Source organism: Rhineura floridana, chromosome 5 (assembly GCF_030035675.1).
Source record: "Rhineura floridana isolate rRhiFlo1 chromosome 5, rRhiFlo1.hap2, whole genome shotgun sequence".
Taxonomy (NCBI): domain Eukaryota; kingdom Metazoa; phylum Chordata; class Lepidosauria; order Squamata; family Rhineuridae; genus Rhineura; species Rhineura floridana.
Genome location: NC_084484.1, coordinates 131,879,568 through 131,906,388, shown reverse-complemented (window position 1 = coordinate 131,906,388; position 26,821 = coordinate 131,879,568). Strand labels below are relative to the sequence as shown.

The 26,821-nt window shown below is 40.6% G+C and overlaps 1 protein-coding gene and 1 pseudogene across 1 annotated transcript in view; one reads left to right on the top strand and one right to left on the bottom strand.

Moving 5' to 3' along the window:
• Window positions 1-26,821, top strand: part of TMPRSS7 (transmembrane serine protease 7) — a 62,891-nt gene that overhangs the window by 9,139 nt on the left and 26,931 nt on the right. The window contains exons 5-9 of the mRNA XM_061629717.1: window positions 10,721-10,788; window positions 11,552-11,745; window positions 13,498-13,536; window positions 17,879-18,107; window positions 23,555-23,685. Of these exons, the coding sequence (XP_061485701.1) occupies window positions 10,721-10,788; window positions 11,552-11,745; window positions 13,498-13,536; window positions 17,879-18,107; window positions 23,555-23,685 (661 nt within the window). The remainder of the gene's footprint in view (window positions 1-10,720; window positions 10,789-11,551; window positions 11,746-13,497; window positions 13,537-17,878; window positions 18,108-23,554; window positions 23,686-26,821) is intronic.
• On the bottom strand, window positions 16,661-17,483 carry LOC133385738 (potassium channel subfamily K member 1-like; annotated as a pseudogene).

Below are 26,821 nucleotides of genomic sequence, written 5' to 3'. Positions count from 1 at the left end.
CAAAGTTTCTAGATATTCTAAATGACTATTCCCTAGACCAGTTAGTCATGGAACCGACCAGAGGGACGGCAACCCTGGACTTAATCCTCAGTGGGGACCGGGACCTGGTGCAAGATGTAAGTGTTGTTGAACCGATTGGGAGCAGTGACCACAGTGCTATTAAATTAAACATACATGTAACTGGCCAATTGCCAAGAAAATCCAACACGGTCACATTTGACTTCAAAAGAGGAAACTTCACAAAAATGAGGGGATTGGTAAAAAGAAAGCTGAAAAACAAAGTCCAGAGGGTCACATCACTCGAAAATGCTTGGAAGTTGTTTAAAAACACTAGATTAGAAGCTCAACTGGAGTGCATACCGCAGATCAGAAAAGGTACCGCCAGGGCCAAGAAGATGCCAGCATGGTTAATGAGCAAAGTCAAGGAAGCTCTTAGAGGCAAAAAGTCTTCCTTCAAAAAATGGAAGTCTTGTCCAAATGAAGAAAATAAAAAAGAACACAAACTCTGGCAAAAGAAATGCAAGAAGACAATAAGGGATGCTAAAAAAGAATTTGAGGAGCACATTGCTAAGAACATAAAAACCAACAACAAAAAATTCTATAAATACATTCAAAGCAGGAGACCATCTAGGGAGACAATTGGACCCTTGGATGATAAGGGAGTCAAAGGTGTCCTAAAGAACGATAAGGAGATTGCAGAGAAGCTAAATGAATTCTTTGCATCTGTCTTCACAGTGGAAGATATAGGGCAGATCCCTGAACCTGAACTAACATTTGCAGGAAGGGATTCTGAGGAACTGAGACAAATAGTGGTAACGAGAGAGGAAGTTCTAAGCTTAATGGACATTATAAAAACTGACAAATCACCGGGCCCGGATGGCATCCACCCGAGAGTTCTCAAAGAACTCAAATGTGAAATTGCTGATCTGCTAACTAAAATATGTAACTTGTCCCTTGGGTCCTCCTCCGTGCCTGAGGACTGGAAAGTGGCAAATGTAACGCCAATCTTCAAAAAGGGATCCAGAGGCGATCCCGGAAATTACAGGCTAGTTAGCTTAACTTCTGTCCCTGGAAAACTGGTAGAAAGTATGATTAAAGCTAGATTAACTAAGCACATAGAAGAACAAGCCTTGCTGAAGCAGAGCCAGCATGGCTTCTGCAAGGGAAAGTCCTGTCTCAGTAACCTATTAGAATTCTTTGAGAGTGTCAACAAGCATATAGATAGAGGTGATCCAGTGGACATAGTGTACTTAGACTTTCAAAAAGCGTTTGACAAGGTACCTCACCAAAGGCTTCTGAGGAAGCTTAGCAGTCATGGAATAAGAGGAGAGGTCCTCTTGTGGATAAGAAATTGGTTAAGAAGCAGAAAGCAGAGAGTAGGAATAAACGGACAGTTCTCCCAATGGAGGGCTGTAGAAAGTGGAGTCCCTCAAGGATCGGTATTGGGGACTTCCCAGGAGGATCCCTACGCCTGTGCAGCCTCCGAGACGGGCTCCCGCCTTGGATGAAACTTATCCAGGTTAAATCCAGTCAGAAGGCTCTTTTCTGACTGGGAATAATTTCTTCCGGTTAAAGAAGAAACGTGAGATTTCCCACTTTAGCTTTGTTTTGATTGTTGGAGTCTGGAATTCGTCAGAATTGTCTGTCTTCCAGCAGCTCAGACAGAGCGAGGATTTTTATGCAAGCTCAGCTGGATAAGTGACCCGTTTTTTTTTATACGGATTAACAGGCAAACATCCTCCTGTCTACATTCATCATTTTCTTATCTATACAGCTAAAGAGATTTGTCAAAGTAACAGCAATTGAGATAACCTAGGTGAGGTAAGACTTTCCTTTTTTTGTTCGCGGAGCTAGGGGGGAAGAAAATATAAATAGCTTATCTTTCTTTTTTTTATTGCAAAAAGCTGACATGGAAAATGGCATTCTAAAGATTACAACGGGCGAGAGATTTCTGATTGAAGGAGATAAGAAATCTTTTTGATCTATGGTTGGGATTATTTTTCCTGATCTACTTTTTTTTTGACGAATCTGCTCATTCTCTCTGCTACTAGCTATTTCGACGCTGTGAACTAAAGCTGTTCTTACACTTTCAGGCAGATAAGAGATAAGGGCTGTCTAGCATGTGACGTTAGTTTGTTGGAAAAATTAACTCCTTTGTAACTGGTTAAAGAAATAAGCTGCTCTTTGTTTGGGACATTGAAAATTGAAGGAGTTTTGTTCCTTTGGCTTTAAGAATGACAATTAAGAAGACCATGGATGTACAAGAAGGGACTTTATCTCTAGACATGTTTCAGAAAATAATGAATGGGATTAACTCAATAAAACAAGAACTGAGAAATAATAGACAAGCGTGGAGAATTGAATTTTACGAAATGAGACAGGAGCTGAAAGAAACTCAGGATTCTATGAGAAAGGAGAATAAAGATAGATCTGGAAAACAAAAAAAAGATGAAAGAGAAATTAAAGGCAAGGTTCAAACTAAGGAGACTGGCTTAATTATGGACATGAAAAAAGATTTGGATTTCCTGGCTGGGATGGATCCTGGAGACAAATATTACAGTTTGGAATTCAGCGCTGTCCCTGAAGGAATTGAAGAGATTGGAGATAAAGATATTATCGGTTCAAAAAAATTCTTGGACTGGAAGGATTTGATGGAACTTGAAATGGAGAAAGTTAACAGAATTAATCCCTGTCTTGTGTCAATGGAAAAACCTTCAAGAGATGTACTAGTGTATCATGTGGAAAAGAGGAACAGAGATGCGGCTTTGCAACAATACTTCAGTGATATGTTTGGATTTGATGGCAAGAAAATATCTGTGATGGAGGAAATTCCTACCAGACTTTTATTATATGACTATGACAGCAAGATTTTCGGGTGCGTAAAGATGGAAGATGGAAGATGGACCCAATATGGATAATGACAGAAGAGCGATTTAAAATCACTGGACTTAGTAGATTTGATGAGTTGGATTAATTGGCATGTTTATTTAGAAAAAAAAAATGATTGACATATATCTCAAGGATTGGAAACTTCTCTTTGACTTCTTGTGGAAGATTAAAATGATATGATGTTAATGAGATTTGAAACCAACTAAGATAACTGTTGGAGGAAGGTGATTTTATAATCTATTAAGAGATAGGTCTGTTACATATTATAGATTTATAGTTGAATTATAGTGTTTTGAAATTACTGGATTTAGTAGATTTGATGAGCCGGATTAAATGGCATGTTTATTTAGAAAAAAATTGATTGATATATATCTCAAGGATTGGAAACTTCTCTTTGACTTTTTGTGGAATATTAAAATGATATGATGTTAATGAGATTTGAAACCAACTAAGATAACCGCTGGAGGAAGGTGATTTTATAATCTATTAAGAGATAGGTTTGTTATATATTATAGATTTATAGCTGAACTATGACAAATCGGAAGTCAATATTTTTATATATATGTATTTTTTTTTAGTATTGTATTAGTTATTGATTTGTGTTGTTTTCTTTTTGTATTATTTTGGTTTTGAAAATTAGAATAAAAATTAATTGAAAAAAAAAAAAAAGGATCGGTATTGGGACCTGTACTTTTCAACTTGTTCATTAATGACCTAGAATTAGGAGTGAGCAGTGAAGTGGCCAAGTTTGCTGATGACACTAAATTGTTCAGGGTTGTTAAAACAAAAAGGGATTGCGAAGAGCTCCAAAAAGACCTCTCCAGACTGAGTGAATGGGCAGAAAAATGGCAAATGCAATTCAATATAAACAAGTGTAAAATTATGCATATTGGAGCAAAAAATCTTAATTTCACATATACGCTCATGGGGTCTGAACTGGCGGTGACCGAGCAGGAGAGAGACCTCGGGGTTGTAGTGGACAGCACGATGAAAATGTCGACCCAGTGTGCAGCAGCTGTGAAAAAGGCAAATTCCATGCTAGCGATAATTAGGAAAGGTATTGAAAATAAAACAGCCGATATCATAATGCCGTTGTATAAATCTATGGTGCGGCCGCATTTGAAATACTGTGTACAGTTCTGGTCGCCTCATCTCAAAAAGGATATTCTAGAGTTGGAAAAGGTTCAGAAGAGGGCAACCAGAATGATCAAGGGGATGGAGCGACTCCCTTACGAGGAAAGGTTGCAGCATTTGGGGCTTTTTAGTTTAGAGAAAAGGCAGGTCAGAGGAGACATGATAGAAGTGTATAAAATTATGCATGGCATTGAGAAAGTGGATAGAGAAAAGTTCTTCTCCCTCTCTCATAATACTAGAACTCGTGGACATTCAAAGAAACTGAATGTTGGAAGATTCAGGACAGACAAAAGGAAGTACTTCTTTACTCAGCGCATAGTTAAACTATGGAATGTGCTCCCACAAGATGCAGTAATGGCCACCAGCTTGGACGGCTTTAAAAGAAGATTAGACAAATTCATGGAGGACAGGGCTATCAATGGCTACTAGCCATGATGGCTGTGCTCTGCCACCCTAGTCAGAGGCAGCATGCTTCTGAAAACCAGTTGCTGGAAGCCTCAGGAGGGGAGAGTGTTCTTGCACTCGGGTCCTGCTTGCGGGCTTCCCCCAGGCACCTGGTTGGCCACTGTGAGAACAGGATGCTGGACTAGATGGGCCACTGGCCTGATCCAGCAGGCTCTTCTTATGTTCTTATGTTCTTATGTTCTTATGAAGGAGGTGTGAAAATTGGAGGGAGAAATATCAATAATTTAAGATATGCAGATGATACCATACTACTAGCAGAAACCAGTTATGGTTTGTAACGAATGCTGATGAAAGTTAAAGAGGAAAGCACAAAAGCAGGACTATAGCTGAACGTCAAGAAGATTAAAGTAATAACAACAGTAGATTTATGTAACTTTAAAGTTGACAACGAGGATTTATGTAACTTTATGAACTTGTTAAGGACTATCAATACCTTGGCACAGCCATTAACCAAAATGGAGGGAATAGTCAAGAACTCAGAAGAAGGCTAGGAATGGGGAGGACAGCTATGAGAGAACTAGAAAAGGTCCTCAAATGCAAAGATGTATCACTGAACAAGTAAGTCAGGATCATTCAAACCATGGTATTCCCGATCTCTGTGTATGGATGTGAAAGTTGGACAGTGAAAAAAGTGGATAAGAGAAAAATCAACTTATCTGACATGTGGTGTGGGAGGAGAGCTTTGCGCATACCATGGACTGCAAAAAAGACAAATATTTGAGTTTTACAACAAATTAAACCACAACTATCACTAGAAGCTAAAATGATGAAACTGAGACTATCATACTTTGGACACATAATGAGAAGACATGATTCACTAGAATAGACAATAATGCTGGGGAAAGCAGAAGAGAGTCGGAAAAAAGGAAGCGCAAACAAGAGATGGATTGATTCCATTGGGGAAGCCACAGACCTGAATTTACAAGATCTGAACAAGGAGGTTCATGACAGATGCTCTTGGAGGTTGCTGATTCATAGGGTCACCATAAGTCGTAATAGACTTTTTTTTTTTCAATTAATTTTTATTCTAATTTTCAAAACCAAAATAATACAAAAAGAAAACAACACAAATCAATAACTAATACAATACAAAAAAAATACATATATATAAAAATATTGACTTCCGATTTGTCATAGTTCAGCTATAAATCTATAATATATAACAAACCTATCTCTTAATAGATTATAAAATCACCTTCCTCCAGCGGTTATCTTAGTTGGTTTCAAATCTCATTAACATCATATCATTTTAATATTCCACAAAAAGAGAAGTTTCCAATCCTTGAGATATATATCAATCAATTTTTTTTCTAAATAAACATGCCAATTAATCCAGCTCATCAAATCTACTAAATCCAGTAATTTCAAAACACTATAATTCAACTATAAATCTATAATATGTAACAGACCTATCTCTTAATAGATTATAAAATCACCTTCCTCCAACAGTTATCTTAGTTGGTTTCAAATCTCATTAACATCATATCATTTTAATCTTCCACAAAAAGTCAAAGAGAAGTTTCCAATCCTTGAGATATATGTCAATCATTTTTTTTTCTAAATAAACATGCCAATTAATCCAACTCATCAAATCTACTAAGTCCAGTGATTTTAAATCGCTCTTCTGTCATTATCCATATTGGGTCCATCTTCCATCTTTACGCACCCGAAAATCTTGCTGTCATAGTCATATAATAAAAGTCTGATAGGAATTTCCTCCATCACAGATATTTTCTTGCCATCAAATCCAAACGTATCACTGAAGTATTGTTGCAAAGCCGCATCTCTGTTCCTCTTTTCCACATGATACACTAGTACATCTCTTGAAGGTTTTTCCATTGACACAAGACAGGGATTAATTCTGTTAACTTTCTCCATTTCAAGTTCCATCAGATCCTTCCAGTCCAAGAATTTTTTTGAACCGATAATATCTTTATCTCCAATCTCTTCAATTCCTTCAGGGACAGCGCTGAATTCCAAACTGTAATATTTGTCTCCAGGATCCATCCCAGCCAGGAAATCCAAATCTTTTTTCATGTCCATAATTAAGCCAATCTCCATAGTTTGAACCTTGCCTTTAATTTCTCTTTCATCTTTTTTTTGTTTTCCAGATCTATCTTTATTCTCCTTTCTCATAGAATCCTGAGTTTCTTTCAGCTCCTGTCTCATTTCGTAAAATTCAATTCTCCACGCTTGTCTATTATTTCTCAGTTCTTGTTTTATTGAGTTAATCCCATTCATTATTTTCTGAAACATGTCTAGAGATAAAGTCCCTTCTTGTACATCCATGGTCTTCTTAATTGTCATTCTTAAAGCCAAAGGAACAAAACTCCTTCAATTTTCAATGTCCCAAACAAAGAGCAGCTTATTTCTTTAACCAGTTACAAAGGAGTTAATTTTTCCAACAAACTTACGTCACATGCTAGACAGCCCTTATCTCTTATCTGCCTGAAAGTGTAAGAACAGCTTTAGTTCACAGCGTCGAAATAGCTAGTAGCAGAGAGAATGAGCAGATTCGTCAAAAAAAAAGTAGATCAGAAAAAATAATCTCAGCCATAGATCAAAAAGATTTCTTATCTCCTCCCATCAGAAATCTCTCGCCCGTTGTAATCTTTAGAATGCCATTTTCCATGTCAGCTTTTTGCAATAAAAAAAAAGATAAGCTATTTATATTTTCTTCCCCCTTAGTTCCATGAATAAAAAAAGGAAAGTCTTACCTCACCTAGGTTATCTCAATTGCTGTTACTTTGACAAATCTCTTTAGCTGTATAGATAAGAAAATGATGAATGTAGACAGGAGGATGTTTGCCTGTTAATCCGTATAAAAAAAAAACGGGTCACTTATCCAGCTGAGCTAGCATAAAAATCCTCGCTCTGTCTGAGCTGCTGGAAGACAGACAATTCTGACGAATTCCAGACTCCAACAATCAAAACAAAGGTATGTAGGAAATCTCACGTTTCTTCTTTAACCGGAAGAAATTATTCCCAGTCAGAAAAGAGCCTTCTGACTGAATTTAAACTGGAAAAGTTTCATCCAAGACGGGAGCCCGTCTCAGAGGCTGCACAGGCGTAGGGATCCTCCTGGGAAGTGCATAAGTCGTAATAGACTTGATGGCACATAACAACAACAATATTTGCACAAGAGGACTTTCTTTGTTGAGTATCACTTTCCAGTGGGAGCTTCAAAGAACGAAACAGGGCAGGTTGCCATAACCACTGAAATAGTTCGGGTCGCTTCAAGTAAAATCTCAGGGGAAGGTAAGACTGGGTCGGTGAAAGATTTTTTTCCTGTACCTTATTTCTGTTGAATTGTTAAATAGTGCCCCCCCCCAGTTTTCCAACATGGGAGTTAGGGGCAGTGGGGAGAGGACCCACTTTCATAAATACTCAAGTTGAGCATATTTTAAAGAACATCTCACTTAATTATGGGGCTTGCATACTGCTGTGGGAACTCTGCTACTCACCCGTTGATTGATGTTCATCACTGCAAAGAATTCACACCTCATGTGTCTCACTAAAATCCTGGCATAAATCCAGAGGAACCCTGCAGTGTGAAATGCAGTATTGCAAACCCTACCACTTATTCAGAAATCCTGGTATCTCAAAGAGAACTGGATGTTGTCACAACCTGTATTGCTGAAAATTTGACAAGGGTACCTTTCAGACAACATGGCATTTGCCCAAGCCTGTAAAGATGATGGTCATCAGGGCCAAAGCCTCTGGAAGCAAAAAGATTTCAAAGGATAAAAAAAATAGTCTGTAGATCCAGGGCTTGTCCTGTGGTGTCTGCAGAAGGTCTCAGCAAATATCACCTCAAAAGTCCACAATGTATGAGAGACTTTTTGCTCTTGTTCAGTTCCTGTTTGCACTCTTAAATATGCAAACATTTCTTTGGGTGCCAGGACTGGACACTCGCCTTCCCTTCCGTTCTAAACAGAGGAGAGGTGCAAAGAGCTTTTCTCTTTGAGCAAGCATGGTGGTGGCTGATGTAGGTGCCTTTTCCCCCTTAAATGTGGTGGCTGGGGGGGAGCACGGCCACACCTCTTTCTGATCCTGTCTCTTGCTCTTTTAGATGTAGCTCTTTTAGATGTAGCAGCCATTTTTGTTATGCCACACCGCACACAACACTTTCTCAAAATTCTCAATGTGCCCCCTGGCCCAAAAAGGTTGGCAACCCTTGCTATAGGTGGAGAAAGGTAGTGAGATTGGATCTTTCTTATAAGGAGAAGTGGATAGCTGAATCTGAGCTGAAGGATTGTATAAAACAACTAGAAAATGAAAGTGGAAGTCAAAATACCTGGACCCCAATTTATTTACTAGTAAAAAAAAAAAGGAGTGAAAGAGTCTTTACATAGTTGAGATGAAATATTTATTTAACGAGTTAATAAAAACAGCTTTTAAATGTGTGTCACTGATGCTGAAACACTCAACTATGTTGGGAGAAAGCCTCATGAACATCAGAGGGACTTACTTGTGAGTAAACATTGCACCATGAATGCAAGAAGGCTAAATAATCTGCCAAAAAGGAATAAAGTAGTGAAGTATTCAATCTGAAAAAGAACTGAGATTGGGTTGAATTGAACTACGGTCTACTCAGAGTAGACCCATTGAAATGAATGGACCTAAGTTAGTCCTATCCATTAATTTCAGTGGGTGTATAGAACTAATGTTGGAGACAAACCTGTTATTTTTGTTCATTTGTTTCAAAAGCATGAAAAAAACAAAATTAGGGAAGGCAGCTTTTACACCGTTAGAGTAAAGAACTAGTGGGTTGCTGGGTTTTTTCTCAAATAAGATTCATTTCATCTAAACCTAGAATACAGAGATGCTGAAGGGAGAGTCCTGTTACTGAAGGGACAAATAGGGAAGAAACAGTTATTAGCTTAATTCTTCTCTCAGGGCAAGGCTTGGGGCAAATGGATTACTATCAGAAAATATATGTTTGCACTGGCTACCTATCTGTTTCCGGGCTAGATTCAAAGTGCTAGTTTTGACTTATAAAGCCCTACACGGTGCGGGACCTCTATACCTTGCGGAACGCCTCTCCCGCTATGAACCTACCCGCTCACTACGTTCAACATCTAAGGCCCTCCTCCGAGTCCCGTCCCATAGGGAAGCTCGGAGGACTGTTACTAGATCCAGGGCCTTTTCAGTGGTGACCCCCGAATTATGGAACAGTCTCCCCGATGAGGTGCGCCTGGCGCCTACTCTTCTATCTTTTCGGCGCCAGGTTAAAACCTTTTTATTCTCCCAGGCATTTTAATGTCTAATGTTTATTATTAAGTTAATTTTATACCAAGTGTTACATGCTCAAGCTGTATGTTTTTAGTGATTTTATCTGATTTTTATTTTACTGTATTGTATTTTATTCCTTGCTGTGAACCGCCCAGAGAGCCATAGGCTAAGGGTGGTATAGAAATGGAAGGAAATAAATAAAAATAAATAAAATAAATCAGACCCAATGCAGTATCGTAAGAACAGTCTTCCTGGATCAGACCAAAGGCAGCTTGAGCAATATCAGTATGAGCCAGAAGCCTCTTCCTTCAAGAAATCTTGAGAACCATAGATCAGCCCAATGGTAGACAAGGGATTGTTTCCCACCCATAGACTACATTTGCAGTGTGCCTTGGCTTATCGTTTTGCTAGTAAACCTTCATTTCTCTTATTTCCAGATGTAAGTTTAAAGGACAGCTGAGCCAACCAAGAGCGGGAAGGAAAACCTGGTTCCCAGGCAAACACTGGCTCTCATAAGCATCACTTCTCCACGGCATGCTTATGCAGCACACTGCTTTTGAAGATGTGCCTGTTTACAGAGTCATTCCCTTAATAGTTCAGTCTGGGTCTTCTTTATTAATTACTGTGCAGTTTTAATGGGATTGTTTTATTGCATATTTTAATTACCTTTATTTTTTAATGTTTGTGTAACTGGTTTTTATACTTGCAAACTGCTTAGATACAGAATCTATTTTGGCATTAAGCAGTATATTAAGTAATGAATCTATAATAATAATAATGCATGCATTAAAAAACACAAACATTATAAAGGTACCGTGAATTTCCAGCAGTCCCTCCTTGAAAGGGAGCTGGGAATGGCATCCTTGGTCTAAATAAATCTTTGTTAAATCTCTTCTGTATTATATATACAGTTTAGAGAATTCTCAGTAAGATGAATTTAAAATTTAGTCTCTGCAGGGTTGCCAAACCATGCCATCCTGTGCATCTTCTCTTTCAGATGAACCTGGTATATACCAAGTCTGCTTTCTCCAAATTTTATAAGCAGTCCATTGTCTCAGATGTCAGGTGAGATATGTTTTGTGTTTCTTTTGTGGCTTGGGTTATTAGAGATAAATGATTTCATTTAGCAGGCTTTGTTATCTGTGTGCAAGTTGTTTCTTTTGTTGCAAACCAACAGCTGCATCATATATAATCAAATTCTAAGTCCTCACACAGAAAACACTCCTATACCTCATAAAGAATGTAAGGATTGTATCTAATGCTGTTGTTCTGCTAGGAACACCATATACAGTATTTATTCCACTATTATTCCACTTTAAACAGTAATAACTTTCCCCAAAGAATCATGGGAAGTGTAGTTTGTTAAGAGTGCTCAGAGTTATTAGGAGACTCCTGTTCTTCTCACAGATCTACAGTTCCCAGTGTTCCCTGGGAAGAGGGATTGATTGTTAAACCACTCTGAAATTGTAGCTCTGTGATGGGTATACAGGTCTCCTATCAGCTCTGAGCTCCCTTCACAAACTACACTTCCCAGGATTCTTTGGGGGAAGCCATGCCTGTTTAAAGTGGAATAATAGTGGAATAAATGTATAGTGTGAATATCCCTCCTCTCCTTTCCCCTACAGCCTTCCACAGTTGGGGGACACTCTGGAGCAGATTTTAAGCATGCACAGGGAAAGGAAAGGAAGGGGAAGTCACATTGCACAAGTAGAATGCCGCTTGCACAGTACACTGCAAAAAAGTTTGGTACGCTTTTTAAAAGATAGATTTTTAAGTATCTTGTTCTCAGAAACATTGTGACATAATTTGGTTTTGTATCCGATTTCAGTAACAACAACAATGGGGGTCTTCTTGTCCACTTCTGGATTGTGTTCGTGATGCCACAGGCTAAAGGCCAAGTCTTTTGTGAAGATTGTGTAGCTGCTATTTTAAAGGACTCAATTCAGACAAGCATCATCAATCGAACGTCAGTAGGAAGCCTTCAAGGCCTTGCTGTCGATATGGACTCCATTGTGCTTAGTGGTTGGTATTCCTATTAAATGTGGACTACAAGGTGTACTATGCATTGCATTCTCCAGAAGAAGCTCCTTCCTCTAGAGAAAGGGAAACTTCTGAGTGACACAATTCATAGCTTGCTGTGCTAGAGTAATTGTAATCCTTAACTTTTGCACTGAAAAATTAGAATTACTACACAGAGATCTGAATTTGGCCTAGAGGTATTATCTAGTTTTCACTCAACAGGATGGTTATATAACTGGACTTGTGCGCCTTTGCATTTATCATCAGTTAATTTAATGTGTTGTTGATTGTTCACTTTCCTAATAATTCTTCTAATAGAATTCTATCCATGCATGCTAGCTTATGCATGGTGAAATCATCATGTATGGGAAGCAGTAGCTTATCAGTGTGTGAACACAGAAGACTTTGATCAACACATACGTACTCCTGCATCTGAAGATAAAATTTGTACATGTAGAAAAGACGTGTACAAAGCTTCCATTCCCATTAATGTTCTGGTGTGCTGCTTCCAATATATACTGAGCTGGAGGGAAAGAAAGAACCAAATAGATATCTCTGTGCATGAAGGCCTTTCACAGAGAAATATTTTCCCCAAATTTTTGTATGGTGGATATCCTAATTGCCATTTTATTTTATTTATTTATTAAATGTATACCCTGTCCTTCCTCCCAAAGGGAGCCCAGGGTGGGAAACAGAAGGTAAAACACTAAAAACATCTTAAAAACAATTCCAATACAGATGCAGGCAGGGATAAGGGATCTATTGAAAAAGCTTGTTGAAAGATTCCACCCCCCTCTTTGGGATTGTGGCCATGTGACTGCTTTGATGTGTGTGGAATCACAGCATGTCCTAGATGAGATGACGACTTCACACATATGATTTTAGGGCAAAAACGTTTGAGTGACTTACAGAGAACCCTCCCCCTCTTTGTTATGCTGGGCTGTTGGAGTTTGAATTGAGTGGAGATATCCATCTATTCAGGTCTGTCAGCTGAGCCAGTCTGCCACTGTTAGTCACTATATATGCTAAGCCCAGTAGAAAGCCTCAAAACCGGGTGTTCTAAGAGTGGGGAGTGGGCAGGCTTGAGCCAGACCAGGATCCCAAGTGGTCTTATAACTGTTGTGGGGCAGCATCAGGCCTAATTCAGGCCTGATCGTGGTGCCAGTCTGAAGATGGAGCAGAGATCAGGCCTAAATCTGCCCCCCTTCTGCTGTGGAGGCAGTCAGGCTACAGATTCAGTAGTAGCTTTGCTGCTCCACAGAGGCCCCTGGCAGGTGACAGGACTTGGGATTGTTCCCTTAATGTATTATTATTGTACTCAATGTATTATTTTTATCACCAGGGAGGGGGAGAGGTGTTCATGGGACTTCTTGTGCTCTGGTGTCAAGAGAACTTGGTTGGCTCTGGGGCTATTCTTTAACTTGGGGGCTGGGGGTGGGGCATTTGCAGCTCTGCTCCAGGCAACAAAATGTTGTGGGCAAGCCTTTTGTGGAGTTTCAGGGTGGCACAATCCCATTTTCCTCTCTTATACATGTTCATTGTAATGTACATACAGTCCTTTTGTATCATTAACATTCTTGAAAAAGTCAGTTGAGGGCGGCTTCACAAATTCACATGGAATATTGTGATGTGAATTGGTCCCTGTTCTCAAGTTCTGAATCAATAGCCTAAACACTGTAATGTTACATTCGTGTGCTTCCTGGCAAGTTTTGTTGGAATATGTGCTGATTCATTTGTATTTCTCCTCCAATGCAGTTGGGCTCCGATCAGATTATTCCTCAACAACAGGAACAGGTACATCCCTGAGCTTGTTTTTAACGCATGCTCCTATTTACTTCATTTCAAAATGGGAAATGTATGTTGTGTGGAAAGAATTGAATTCTGCCTGTGTCTGTAGATCACTTTCTACAACGTAAATCTTGTACAGGTGCTCAACAAGGGGTCTGTTTGGTACCGTAATGATAACTCTTAGCAAGTAAGTACTGGGAAATGCTAGCCATTCCTCTGAGAGATAAGAAGTGCCAGGAGCAGACGCTACCAGGTTCTTGGCTTGCTTCACAGAAGAGGCATACACTGTATTAAAAAAATATTCTGTTTACAAATATATAAGCAGAGGATCAGTGGAGACCATCGGTATGCACACTTCTATTAGGCAGTAGATGTGCAATTGCCACATCAGATTTCCAGACAGAGAGCAACTCTATACCTCCAGAGTGCTCCCAGTTCCAGCTATTCAGAACTAGGGATGAGGGCAAAATGCATTTTGGTTAGGGATGGAAGAGAAATTCAATTTGGTTTGCATTTAAAGCCACATTTATAAGATTGACACTTTTCCAAAATAATATGAGAACCACAACACAGCCATCTTTCAAAATTTGCACTTGTCCAAATTTTGCGATGCAGTTCTCCAACCACTGTTTCCAAAAACGTACAAATGAATATATTAGTGGAAGTAACATACAACATTGCTTTATATTAGGAAAAATTGCTTGGAAAAATGTGTACATTAATCAAAACTGCATACAAATATGAATTCAGTAGGAGAAATTCACAGTAAAATGATGGAAATTTTTCATGAGGATTTGCAAAACAAAGTTCACACATTGCTGCAGAAATGTGGAGAATTTAATTCAAGATTGGAAAAACGAGAAACTGAGTGAACCAAGATTGACAGATCTTTCTGTCCCTAATTTTGGTTAGACTTTAATGTGAACATATCTAATTTACATGTGTATTTATTTATTTATTATTTGATTTATATCCCACCCTTCCTCCCAGCAGGAGCCCAGGGTGGCAAACAAAAGCACTAAAAACATTAAAACATCATACAAACAAACTTTAAAACACATTAAAACAAAACATCTTCAAAAATGTTTCTTAAAAAAAGCTTTCAAAACATCTTCTAAGATTAAAAACATTTTTAAAAAGAAGGTTTAAGAACATATTAAAAAGCAATTCATCACAAACACAGACTGGGATAGGTCTCAACTTAAAAGGCTTGTTGAAAGAGGAGTCTTCAATAGGTGCCGAAAAGGTAACAGAGATGGTGCCCGTCTAATATTTAAGGGGAGGAAATTCCACAGGGTAGGTGCCACCACACTACCACATGTTCCAAAACAATATGCAAACCAGTATTAAGAACATAAGAAGAGCCAATAGCCCATGTATTCGAGCATCCTATTCTACAGTAGCCAACTCTCCTCTCCTGCAGTTTCCAGCAACTGAAGGCTCATTCTCACAGGAGCTGAACTCCTTTTTAAAGACGAAGCTTTTTCCATCATGGTGGGAGTTTAAAGATCACACTTCCTACCTTCCAAATGCTGTTTTCCATTCATACCGAAGGGAAGGGTTAATCACATAACAAATAACATAACAAAGGGAGGAGGAGGGAGTGGGCGTGGACTCACAAAAGCATCGGAGCTAAGTGTCTGCAAGCCCCTAGAGCAGCCTGTTTCAACCAGTGTGCCTCCAGATGTTGTTGGACCACAACTCCCATCAGCCTCAGCCAGCATTGCCAATGGTCAGGAAATATGGGAGTTGTGGTCCAATAACATCTGGAGGCACACTGGTTGGGTAAGGCTGCCCTAGAGATACGAAGTACAGATAGTTTTTCCTTCTCTTTTTGGATTAAAATTGGATTGATTTGCTGCAGATTAAAAGCTAAAAGCAGCTGGATGCCTTCCATTTGCCTCCTATGTCATGTGATCGCTAAAGGGCCCTTCATATGGGTGGGAGGGTAACTCTCCCCTGCCATGATCCATGACAAAGTCCCTGTCGCAGATCACTGGCAGGGAGCTTCCAGGCCACCCGCCCATTCGCTTGCTCCACCTACCTCTCTCTCCTGTCTTCTGCAGCTGTGCGTGCTGCATGTGCAGGGCTACCATCAACCAAGATGGCAGCACAGGCTTCTGTAAGGGGCTGTTACTGCCATCTTGGTTGATGGCAGTCCTGCACACGCAGCATACACAGCAGTAGGAGACAGGAGAGAGGTAGGTGGAACAGGGAGGAGCTGTGCGCCCAGGCAGGCTGGTGCCCAAGGGCCCAGTAATTCCTGGCGCCAGCCCTGCCTCTGACTATGGAGGCAGAGCATAGCTATCATGGCTAGTAGCATTCCTCATTGTATTCTTGTATTTCTTTTGCCAGACTTTGTGTTCCTTTATATTCTCCTCACTAGGACATAGCTTTCATTTTTTGAAGCCTTCTTGCCTGTGATAGTTTCTTTGACTCTGCTCATTAACCATAACAGCATCCTCTTGGTACTGGTGGTACCTTTTCTGAACTGCAGTATATACTCTAGTTTAGCGTTTAATATTGTGTTGTTTTTTTATTGCATTTTGGAGTGATTTGACCCTCTGGACTTTGCCAAAGACCTGTTTTGTTTCCAGCAACTAGAAGGCTCAAGAAGGAGATCTTATCTACTCTGGCCTCCTAAACCACACCCTCATCCCATGTGCTGGCAGTGGACCATTAGAGATTGCTTACTTATGAGTAGAACCCTTTCTCACAGCCAGCTCTGGATCTGTAGAGACATACTGTGCCATCACTCTTTGTCCTAGACCTGAAGCTTCTAGCTTGGTGTTCTCAAGGACTGGGGGGGGCGGCTCCACCTCCTCCCCTGATATTTCCAGAGGTTCTGCTTCGGGTATAAACCCAGAGGGCTCCTCATTGGATTCAGGGGGCCGTGCCTACTACTCAAGGTCCCTGACCTGTAAGGTATCTTGTTTGTTCTCTGAGAATTCAGGGTCTGGCATCAGGTCAGGGCTACACATGACATGAACCATGCAAACATTATTTATTTATTAATAAAATTTGTATTCCTCCTTTCCACCCAATGGTGCTCAGAACAGTTAACAATAATAATACAAATATAATATAATGTAATATACAATAAAATAGCAATAATACAAAGACAAGACAATCAGCAAAAGCACCAGTCAAAATCAATTTTAACTGGTGTTCGGGGGTTACCTCCCCCCCGGAGATGTGAAGTGGCACCCATTTCAATAGGCCCATCTTGGGAAGTGGAGCCAGACAGAGTAGTCAAGGCAAGCTGGTCCCTAGCCAAGATTTCCAGGTGGTCGTCATCCTCAGGGAGTGGGTCATGGCCAGGATCGAAAAAACAGACTAAAGCACGAACTTCTCGTAGCTGGTATGCCATCTCGAGAGTCACAAGCATGTCCAATAAGCCAACAAGTAGGTAGCAGGTAATGCTGAGCTCATAGAGCTTGTGCAGAGGTGGTTGAGAACTGCCCCGTGGCACATAGTCACCCAGGCCGATGGTGCTTAGGGAAATGAAGCAGAAATACACCAACTCCAGGACGTTCTAGTTGTGTTCAAGCACCCAGAAGCAGATGGCAGCAATGAGGATGAAGAGTCAAGGGTGGCCAGCCCCAGCCCTGTGGTGTGGCCAGTGCCATGTGGGCCAGTGGGAAGCCCCAGTGGGTGTGGATGTAGCAGACAGGGTGGTGGCTCAGGATGGGCTGCAGGTGCTGGAGCAGGCAGGCCAGGAGCACCAAGGTCAAGATGCAGAATATTTTGCCCCAAGCCAAGAGAGGGACTGTGGGCCCATCATCTGGTGAGGATGCTGGCAGTAGAGGTGAACTCCCAGTTCTTGTCGCTGGAGATGTTGCCCAGGCTGGGGATGCTGTAGCTGTTGGCATTGAAGAGGCACCTCCGGAGGCCGGCCAGCCTTTCCTCCGACAGGCAGGCCCAGTCCTTGGCCAGCAGGTGGGCTCAGGCATTGTGCAAGGCGGCTAGCAGGGCTCGCTCAGGCGGTTGCTCCAGGCCTGCAAAGATGGTGGAGACCATTAGCAAGAACAGCCCATAGGTGTCCAGTGGCAGCCCATAGCGCCAGCCCCACAACACGGCCGGCAGCCGTGGCAGAGCCATCCCTTGATGGCCAGTCCCAACGTCTTGCAATAAGCTCGCGAGCACCTGCCTCACCTGCTTGGGCGGAACCACCATCGCAGCAGCCTCACATGGCCCATAATGGATGAATAATATCATTATTCATTCATGCATGAATAACTTCATTGATATTTTATCAGTGACGTGAAAAAAGCTTGATTATTGCTGTTTTGCAAGCATAATAATCACCTTTCCACTGATCAACTTTTGAAATGGGCTATTTTTGTAGGTACTAGTTGCATATATGACCTGCATGCAGACCGGCTGCACCAGCACTTTCCACTGGATATTTCAACAACATCAGGAAGGATGATCTGCTATTTCAAACTGATTGCATTGGTCGGCTACCTAATTCGCCTCTCCATAGCATCTATTCAGATTGAAGCAGACAATTGCATCACTCATTCATTGACCGTTTATGACTCCCTGATGCCAATCAAAAGTAAGATACTGTACCGGTAGGTATGCCTTTTCAATATGATTTATTTGGTTCTGTAAGCAGGAAAAAATTTAAAAAAATTATTTTAACATATATATATTTTAAAAAATCTCACCCTTTCTCAGCATAGGCATATTCAAACCTTTTGTTTAAATAATTAGGAAACCTGTGCAGTTTTTTCTCTGTGAATAACTAAGAGTTATTAAGCAGGTAGCTCTTGACTGTCGGTTGAGAGTAACCTCCATTAATGGATTGCTGGTAGCGGTTAATCGTAATAGTTCACTGATGATCATCAGAGAAATCATACCAAGTCTAAGTGGGAAGCAAAATAGATTTGTTTTCATTAGATCTAGACTGGGATTTTGAGTGCTTCCAGATAGAAGTATATCGTGAAATTAGTGCTGATAGCCATGTGTTCTTTTGCTGCATCCACATGACCTTATTGTTATCAGAACACCAGCCCATCCTTCTTGTACAATAATTGTAAAATAATCTATTACACACCTGCAGTCACTGCTGTTGTTGAAGCACACTAGCAGATTTGGTGGTTGTTTTTATGTGTACATTTCAGTGGGTGGTCTCTATTGCCATACCCCTATTTCTGTTTGCATATCATCTGAGCACAACTCAGCTATTTTGTTTCCAAAAAATCCAATACCCCAAGGGAAGAAATCTATTTCTACTGATTGTGGCATGCCCAGTTTGAGGAGATATTCTCTCAAGATATACTCATAGAACATGTAGAGAATTACCTAGAATACTGTAATCGCTGTACATACATCAGGCTTTCTTTCTTTAATTTTTTAAAAATATGGGAGTCTTGCACAAGACCATTTTATCAATCTTGTCCTCTTATGCAAGACATTACTACTACTACTACAACAACAAATGGAAATGGATATTGCCCCTTCAAAGCACCAGCCTCCATTCTATCTGTTTCCGGGCCAGATTCAGGGTGCTGGTTTTGACCTATAAAGCCTTACATGGCGCGGGACCGCAATACCTTGTGGAACGCCTCTCTCGCTATGAATCTACCCGCTCACTTCGTTCTGCATCTAAGGCCCTCCTCCGGGTACCAACCCATCATGAAGCCCGGAGGGTGGTTACTAGATCTAGGGCCTTTTCTGTGGTGGCCCCCGAGCTGTGGAATAGCCTCCCTGAAGAGGTACACCTGGCACCTACATTACTATCTTTTCGGTGCCAGGTAAAGACCTTTTTATGCTCCCAGGCATTTTAACTATTTTAATTCTATAATTTTCAATCTTTTTAATGTATTTTGTCTTTAGTTTAGTGATGTTTTGTTTTCCTATTTGTGTCTAGTATATGTTTTTGTGATTTTATCATTATGATGTACTGTATTTTACTCTTGTTGTTCACCGCCCTGAGAGCTATTTTGCTATGGGCGGTATATAAATTGAACGAAATAAATTATGAAACATAATAACTGGCTGGATAAGGCCGGTAGCTTTTGCTGTGGTACACTTCCTATATATTTTCAAGGTGCATGTGTACAGGTACAAAATAGTGCACTTCCTATATATTTAAATTATATGTGCACAAGTACAAAAATAACAATGTGTTTGCCCAGACAAAGGTAATGCAGGGTGGGAGAAGAATGACTGAGGGGAGGGACAGAAAAGCAGACCAGATACCTTCCTTAAAGCTTCATTCACTGATGTGGATGGCAAGTAGCAGAATAGCAATATTATGATTGGGAAAAAATAGGAAAGTATGGATGCTAAGGTGTCAAATGCACACACACAAAAATCTGATCTGAATGACCCATCTGTAATGTAAGGTCCTTGTGACCTTGTGATGCAAAGTCACATCAGGAAGCACATTCTGTATCTTTCAAAACCCACAATGAATTGCAACAGTGGCCATGTTTGCACATAATGCTCAGCTATGGCTTAGTGCTATGTACATGAACAGGAAGGAGCTGTCACAAGCCTTAGGCTTACATGCTCTTTCCTTTCACCACAGTTCACTGTAGTTTATCATAGTTTAGTTTCTCTTTTCCCAAACAATGACTTGCTGTGTTATTTGGACAAGGAATATTAGTTTGTTCCTTGTTCCTTTGTACAAGGAAAAGTTGCCATCCTGGGCTCCTACTGGGAGAAAGGGTAGGATATAAATCTAATAAATAAATAATAGTTTAAAACCAACTCTGGTTAGTTCAGCAAGCTAGCTTCAGAAACCTGTGGTTTGAAATTGGCTTGGTTTGGAACTGACCTGAGTTTCTTTAACCCCAATGATCCCTGATCCAGACTACACCTCAAGCCAACATGCAGGGGAATTGAAACTAAATTCTGGTGAAGCCCTTCTGCTGGCTTTATGGGAGAAGACTGGGGGAAATGAGCCCCCGAGATTTCTGCTCATGCACATAGCATAAACCATTGTTTAGCATTATATGTCAATCTGGCCAACAAGCTTATCGCAAATAAACTATATAGGAATGCTAATCATGGGCACAAGATTCCTATATTTATGCATATTTTAAGCATGTTTGATCAGTTGTTAGTAGTAATGTACATTTAACTCCAGCCTTTATTGTATTATTACACAAATAATTATTTCATACATGTTTTACAATACAAATAATTATATAATCACATTTTATCTTCGTTCTTCCTGTTTACTGGGTGCACTTTTATAAGGTAATTTTCTGTACTGACTTCCCTCATCACAAGCACACAGATGCAACATATTTAATTTGTAGCTGTAAATGTATTTTTAAATCCTCATCTCCTGAATTACAGAGACTATCATTTTCCTGATATTCAGATATTGATTGAGATGCGTGTTGTGACACTGCCAAAGTTTGGCAGCTTTATTCTGGCATACTTCATTGTAAGGACTGACAACATGCAAATAACAAAAAAAAATCCACATAGGTGAAAATGTATATTCCTATTACTCTGAACATGTATTTTATTTGTTTATTTGTTTATTTATTGAAAGAATGTATAAACTTCCCAGTGTTAGAAAATATTGTGGCAGTGTACAAAGAGGCAAAACTAAAATACAAAATAGAAAGTTGAAACAATAGGAATACATGAAATCACCTGTAAAATCAAACAATGCTACCCTGAAAAAGGTTATCCAACAATGCTACCCTGAAAAAGCCTGGTTGAGTAAAAACGTCTTAAGGAGGTGCCTCAAATGATTGGTGCCATCATAATTTCATCTTCCCCAGGTAGAATCATAGAATCATAGAATAGTAGAGTTGGAAGGGGCCTATAAGGCCATCAAGTCCAACCCCTGCTCAATGCAGGAATCCAAATCAAAGCATTCCTGACAGATGGCTGTCCAGCTGCCTCTTGAATGCCTCCAGTGTCGGAGAGCCCACTACCTCTCTAAGTAATTGGTTCCATTGATGTATGGCTCTAATAATAATAATAATAATAATAATAATAATAATAATAATAATAATAAATTTTAATTTCTGTGTCGCCTATCTGGCCTATGGCCACTCTAGGCAACGTACAACAGTTAAAACACAGCATAATAAAATACAATAGTACAATATAAAAACAGTATAAAAACAATACAGCATACAATACAGTAGGAGGCAATTCAATCTAGTAATTAACCCTCCCCAGAAATCCCAAAGGCCTGTTGAAAGAGCCAGGTCTTTAAGGCTTTACGAAATGTATTTAGGGAAGAGGCGTGCCGTAGATCTTGTGGGAGGAAGTTCCAGAGGGTGGGGGCCGCCACTGAGAATGCCCTCTCTCTAGTACCCGCCAATCTGGCTGTTTTTGTTGGCGGGATTGAGAGAAGGCCCTGTGTGGCTGATCTTGTTGGGCAGCATAATTGGTGGTGTTGCAGGCGCTCCGTAAGATAAACTGGGCCGAGACCGTATAGGGATTTAAAGGTTAATACCAACACCTTGAATTGGGCCCGGAAAACAACTGGAAGCCAGTGTAGATCGAACAACACTGGTGTGATGTGATCCCGGCGGCGACAGTTCGTAAGTAGTCGAGCCGCCGCATTTTGTATAAGTTGTAGTTTCCAGACCGTTTTCAAGGGTAACCCCACGTAGAGCGCATTACAGTAATCCAAACGAGAGGTGACCAAGGCATGTACTACCATTGGGAGATGATGAACAGGAAGGTAGGGTTGCAGCCTTCGTATGAGGTGTAGTTGATACCAGGCTGCCCGGCTCACTGCCAAAATCTGAGCCTCCATGGACAGTTAGGACATTTAGTATACAGACATCGAAGACCATGTGATTTATGGCTTGGCTTCCTTACTACATTTTTCTGAGGGCTGTTACTGGGCTGTATTACAGCCGATCTCTCTGATCCCACTACTGTGCATAAGTCTTCATCAGTCGTTACCACCAAGTTTACGTCTTCCTCCCCTTTAGGATTCAGTTTACAGCCCTCCTGATGAACTTCTCCATGCTGTGGCCAAACACATTCTTCCCAGTCCTTGTGAGGTGCAACTCATCACTTGCCAGCAGTCCATCTTCCAGGAAGCATAGCCCATGGTCCCAGAATCAAAATCTCTCACGTCTGCACCACCTTTGTAGCCATTCATTCACACGGAGTATTTTTCTTTCCCTTTCTACTCCTCTTCTAAATACTGGAAGGATGGATGAAAAAACTATTTGCGCCCCAAAGTCCTTGAGTTTCCTTCCCAGAGCTTCAAAGTCTGATATGATTTCTTCATAGCTTTGTTTGGCAGTATCATTTGTTCCCTCATGGATGAGGAGAAAGGGATACCTGTCGGTGGGCTTGATGACTGATGGCAACCTTTCCATCACATCTCTAAGCCGTCCTCCTGGTAGACAGCATACCTGGCAAGTCCACGGATCTTCTCAGCATACTTGGGTTTCAATCCCACGCAGTAGGGAGTCTCCCACTACTAGTACTCTTCTCATCTTGTTGTGGGGTGTGGTTTCATTGTCCCTGCTTGATTGAGCTTCAGCCTCTTGCTCATTCTTGCACAGGGTCTCCTGTAATTCTTCCACTACAAGCTGTCCTCCAGTCTCGTCCTCGAGTGGCCTCAAATGGCCACGCCCCTGCTTTTTTAAGGTGGTAGAGACCATTCCCAGATGTAAAGATACAATCAGCACACATTGGACCCATCCACTCAGCCCCCCAGCCAGGTTTCTTTCAGCAATGAGTGGCAGAGCATGTTGTTGGCTGCATATTTGCAAGTATCTTGCCCATGTCATTAGGCCACATCAGCTGAAACTGATCCCAGATTTAATCAGATAGGGTTTTGCACACCTCTATAAGATCTGCTAAAGAGTGCCACCCTGGGCTCCTGCTGGGAAGAAGGGCGGGATATAAATCAAATAATAAATAATAAAGTCTAGCATCAGTTTAATAGCACAATTGCTGTTGCTTCTTTAACCAATTGGCTAATCAAGTAATGGGGCCAAGTCTAGTAATGGGGTTAATGATGCTTTGTAATTTCCGTACTATGTACACATGAAAAAAAATCCATGTGTTTCAGAATTTGTGAACCAACCAATTCATTCCTGTCTTTCGTTTCTACAAATAATCTGATGCTGGTTACTCTGAAGTCCACACAAGTGAGGAAAATGAAGGAATTTCATGGCTACTTTGAGATCATTCCACAAGAAAGTAAGTGCTCTCATTTGTTAAATGTGGAAACTCCAGTCGTAGTGTTACATATATACTTCTGAACCCCTATGTATGTGTACCCCGCATGAGATTTAAATATATTCCCAAGAGCATAGTGGAAACTTTTGCTGGAATTAGAACCCACACACTGCTCTAATGCATGTACTTTTACCCTTATGATCCCAATAAAGAACACACACCAAAGATGATTATGATTGTATTTATTGTCCAATCTTCACCTGAAGGACCCAGATCTATCAATCGATCGATCAATCTAATCAATCTAATCAATCTAATTGATCTATCTAAACTAATCTCCCGCCCTTCCTCCCAGCAGGAGCCCAGGGCGGCAAACAAAAGCACTAAAAACACTTTAAAACATCATAAAAGCAGACTTTAAAATACATAAAAACAAAAAATCTTTAAAAACATTTTTTAAAAGCTTTCAAGACACCTTTAAAAAAAGGTTAAAAACATATTGTTTTAAAAAAAGTTTAAAATACATATTAAAAAATTTAAAATACAGTATTAAAAATAATTGAAACACATTACATTCACAGGAATAGCATGGGTCCTGAAAACATACATCTCAAGTACCGAAGACTAGGGTAAAGAGGTGTTTTAACGTTCACCGAAAAGTGTACAGCGAAGGCGCCAGATGTACCTCTGTAGGGAGGGAATTCCACAACTTAGGGGCTGCCAGAGAAAAAGTCCTCTCCCAGGCCTCCATCCTCCAAACTTCTGAGGATGATGGAACTACCAAGAAGGCCCCTTATAATAAAAATTGGTTTATTATAAGAGGAAAAAGAAAAGTATAGCATTCAGTTCATAGTTAAAACACGGGCAGCATCTAGCTAGTACAATCACACACTAGAGCTATAAGAGTATAGAGATTCACACCCAAGATAGTGAGCACATAAACTCGCACCAGAAAGAAATGGGGACGACGACGAAATGTAGCTTTCCTGAAGACTTTTGAGGCACAAAGTGAGGAACAAGATTTCTATGTCTGGTGAGACTTAAGCTTTCCTCTCTGAAATGATCAGCAACCAGGCACAAAAGATTTCATCCTTCTATGGTCTGAGGTCCAGTACAATGAGTTGGTGTTCCTAGAGAGCAATGTGAGGTGTCCAGGAAACTGTTGGAGCCACAAGTGCTGATTCACCCCTGGCAAAACCTTTACCTTAAATATGTTTTTGGGTCTCATTGGGTTAAATGCAAACTGGGAGGGGTATAGATGAACGATCTAGGGACATGAACGGGTTTCTTTTTGAATGCTTGCCTTATTTGGAAATGGAAACGGACTGCCATTACAGAAATAACCAGTATGCTTTATACTCCGTTATACCAGTAGATGGAGTAGTTGTCATATGCACACATTACATGAGATATTTTTAAAATGTATATTTGTTTTGTTCCACATCCTGTTGGCAGTTTCATGGTAGCAAAGGAATATAAGAAGCTGCCTTATACTGAGTCAGACTATTGGCCAATCTAGCTCAGTACCGTCCACACTGACTGACAGTAGCTCTCCCGGTTTCTATCCTTTTTCTATCCCTACCATGGATTGAACCTGGGACCTTCTGCATGCAAAGCTGATGCTCTACTGCTGAGCTACAGTCTTTTCCAAAGTAGTCCTCAGTATTCTGGTAGAGGCATTCCTAAATATCAAAGGATATCATTGCTGCATACACACCACACCTTTAAAGCATATTCAAATCACAACCCTTCAAAGAATCCTAGGAGCTGTGGCTTGTTATGGGTGCTGGTAATTGTAGCTCTATAAGGGGTAACTACACTTCCCAGGATTCTTCCCCCCCATTGACTTGACCAGTGCCTCTTTTTTATGGGCCCTTGTAGTCCATTTTGCCTCTCTCTCTCTCTCTCTCAGACGCACACACACAAACACACTTCTTTTCCAATGATAATAGAAAGCCATTAGCATGTTCTTTTTTCACTGGAGGTTTGGTTTTGTTTCATTTTGAAAGGTTGTTGTATCTCTGAGGGATTCTTCTCAGTGTTTTTATTCTTCACCTTTTTTTTATTATACCAATAGAATTATAGACAGATGTGCCAAACACTTGATGGTGTAAATCTCTTACCTGTGGGGCTTGTCACTCTGGATTGTGCCATGAATGATGTATGGAAAACATAAATGGATGTATGGAAAACCCTTCTGACCATGTTACAGTGTATTAAAATGAAGGGTGGGGGTAGGCTAGAATAAAGAGCCCTGGTGGATCAGTTCAAAGGCCTACCTAGTACAGCATTCTGTTCCCATGGTGCCCAGCCAGATGCCTCTGGGAAACGCAAAAGCAGGGTGTATGTGTGTGTGGCTAGAATCAGTCCAAAGTACTACCTATGACTCATTCACACAGGAGCTGAACTGCGCAGTAAAGATGCAGCTTTTGCCATCGTGATAAATTTGCAAGGTTCACACTTCCTACTTTCAAATCCACTGTTTTCCTTTCACACAAGAAGGCATTCCTCTGGAAAGGTTTAGTATTGCTGTTTCCTTGTAGCCCTGCCCCTAATTTTACATGTTTACTCCCTCCGGAGTATCGATATTGCTAATGGAGAAGGGGAGGGTTTTTTGTCAGTTTCATTGTTTCTTGTCAATTGCATGCTTCTCCCTGGTGAGCCAGAGAACTGAGGTGCAATTGACATGAAACTATGAAACTGACTAGAGGGGGGGAGTGAGTGAAAGGTAAGTAGGCAGCAGCTGTTGCAGCTTTTGCGAGCAGCAGAGAGAGAGGGAACTGGCAATAAGGCATAAGAGAGCCCACCCACTAAAAAAACATCGAGGCAAAGTGCCTACACAGAGGAGTGCAGTGAACCTGAGATGGTTTTTCCTTTCCTTTTCACATTGTAATTGCATTGGGTTGATACAGGAAAACTGTGTGATAGCTGCTGATTGCCTGCAGCATCATGTGAACCATGCAAATTAAATGAGGATGCAAGTAGCACCAATCTCACAATAAGTCGCAGTGTGAATGAGCCCCTAGTCTAGCATCTTGTTCCCCTGGTGTCCAACCAGATGCTTCTATGAAACCTACAAATAGGACATGAGTACAATAGCACACTTCCATCCTTGTTCCCCAGAAATTGGTATTCAGAGGCACAGTCCCTCTGTTCC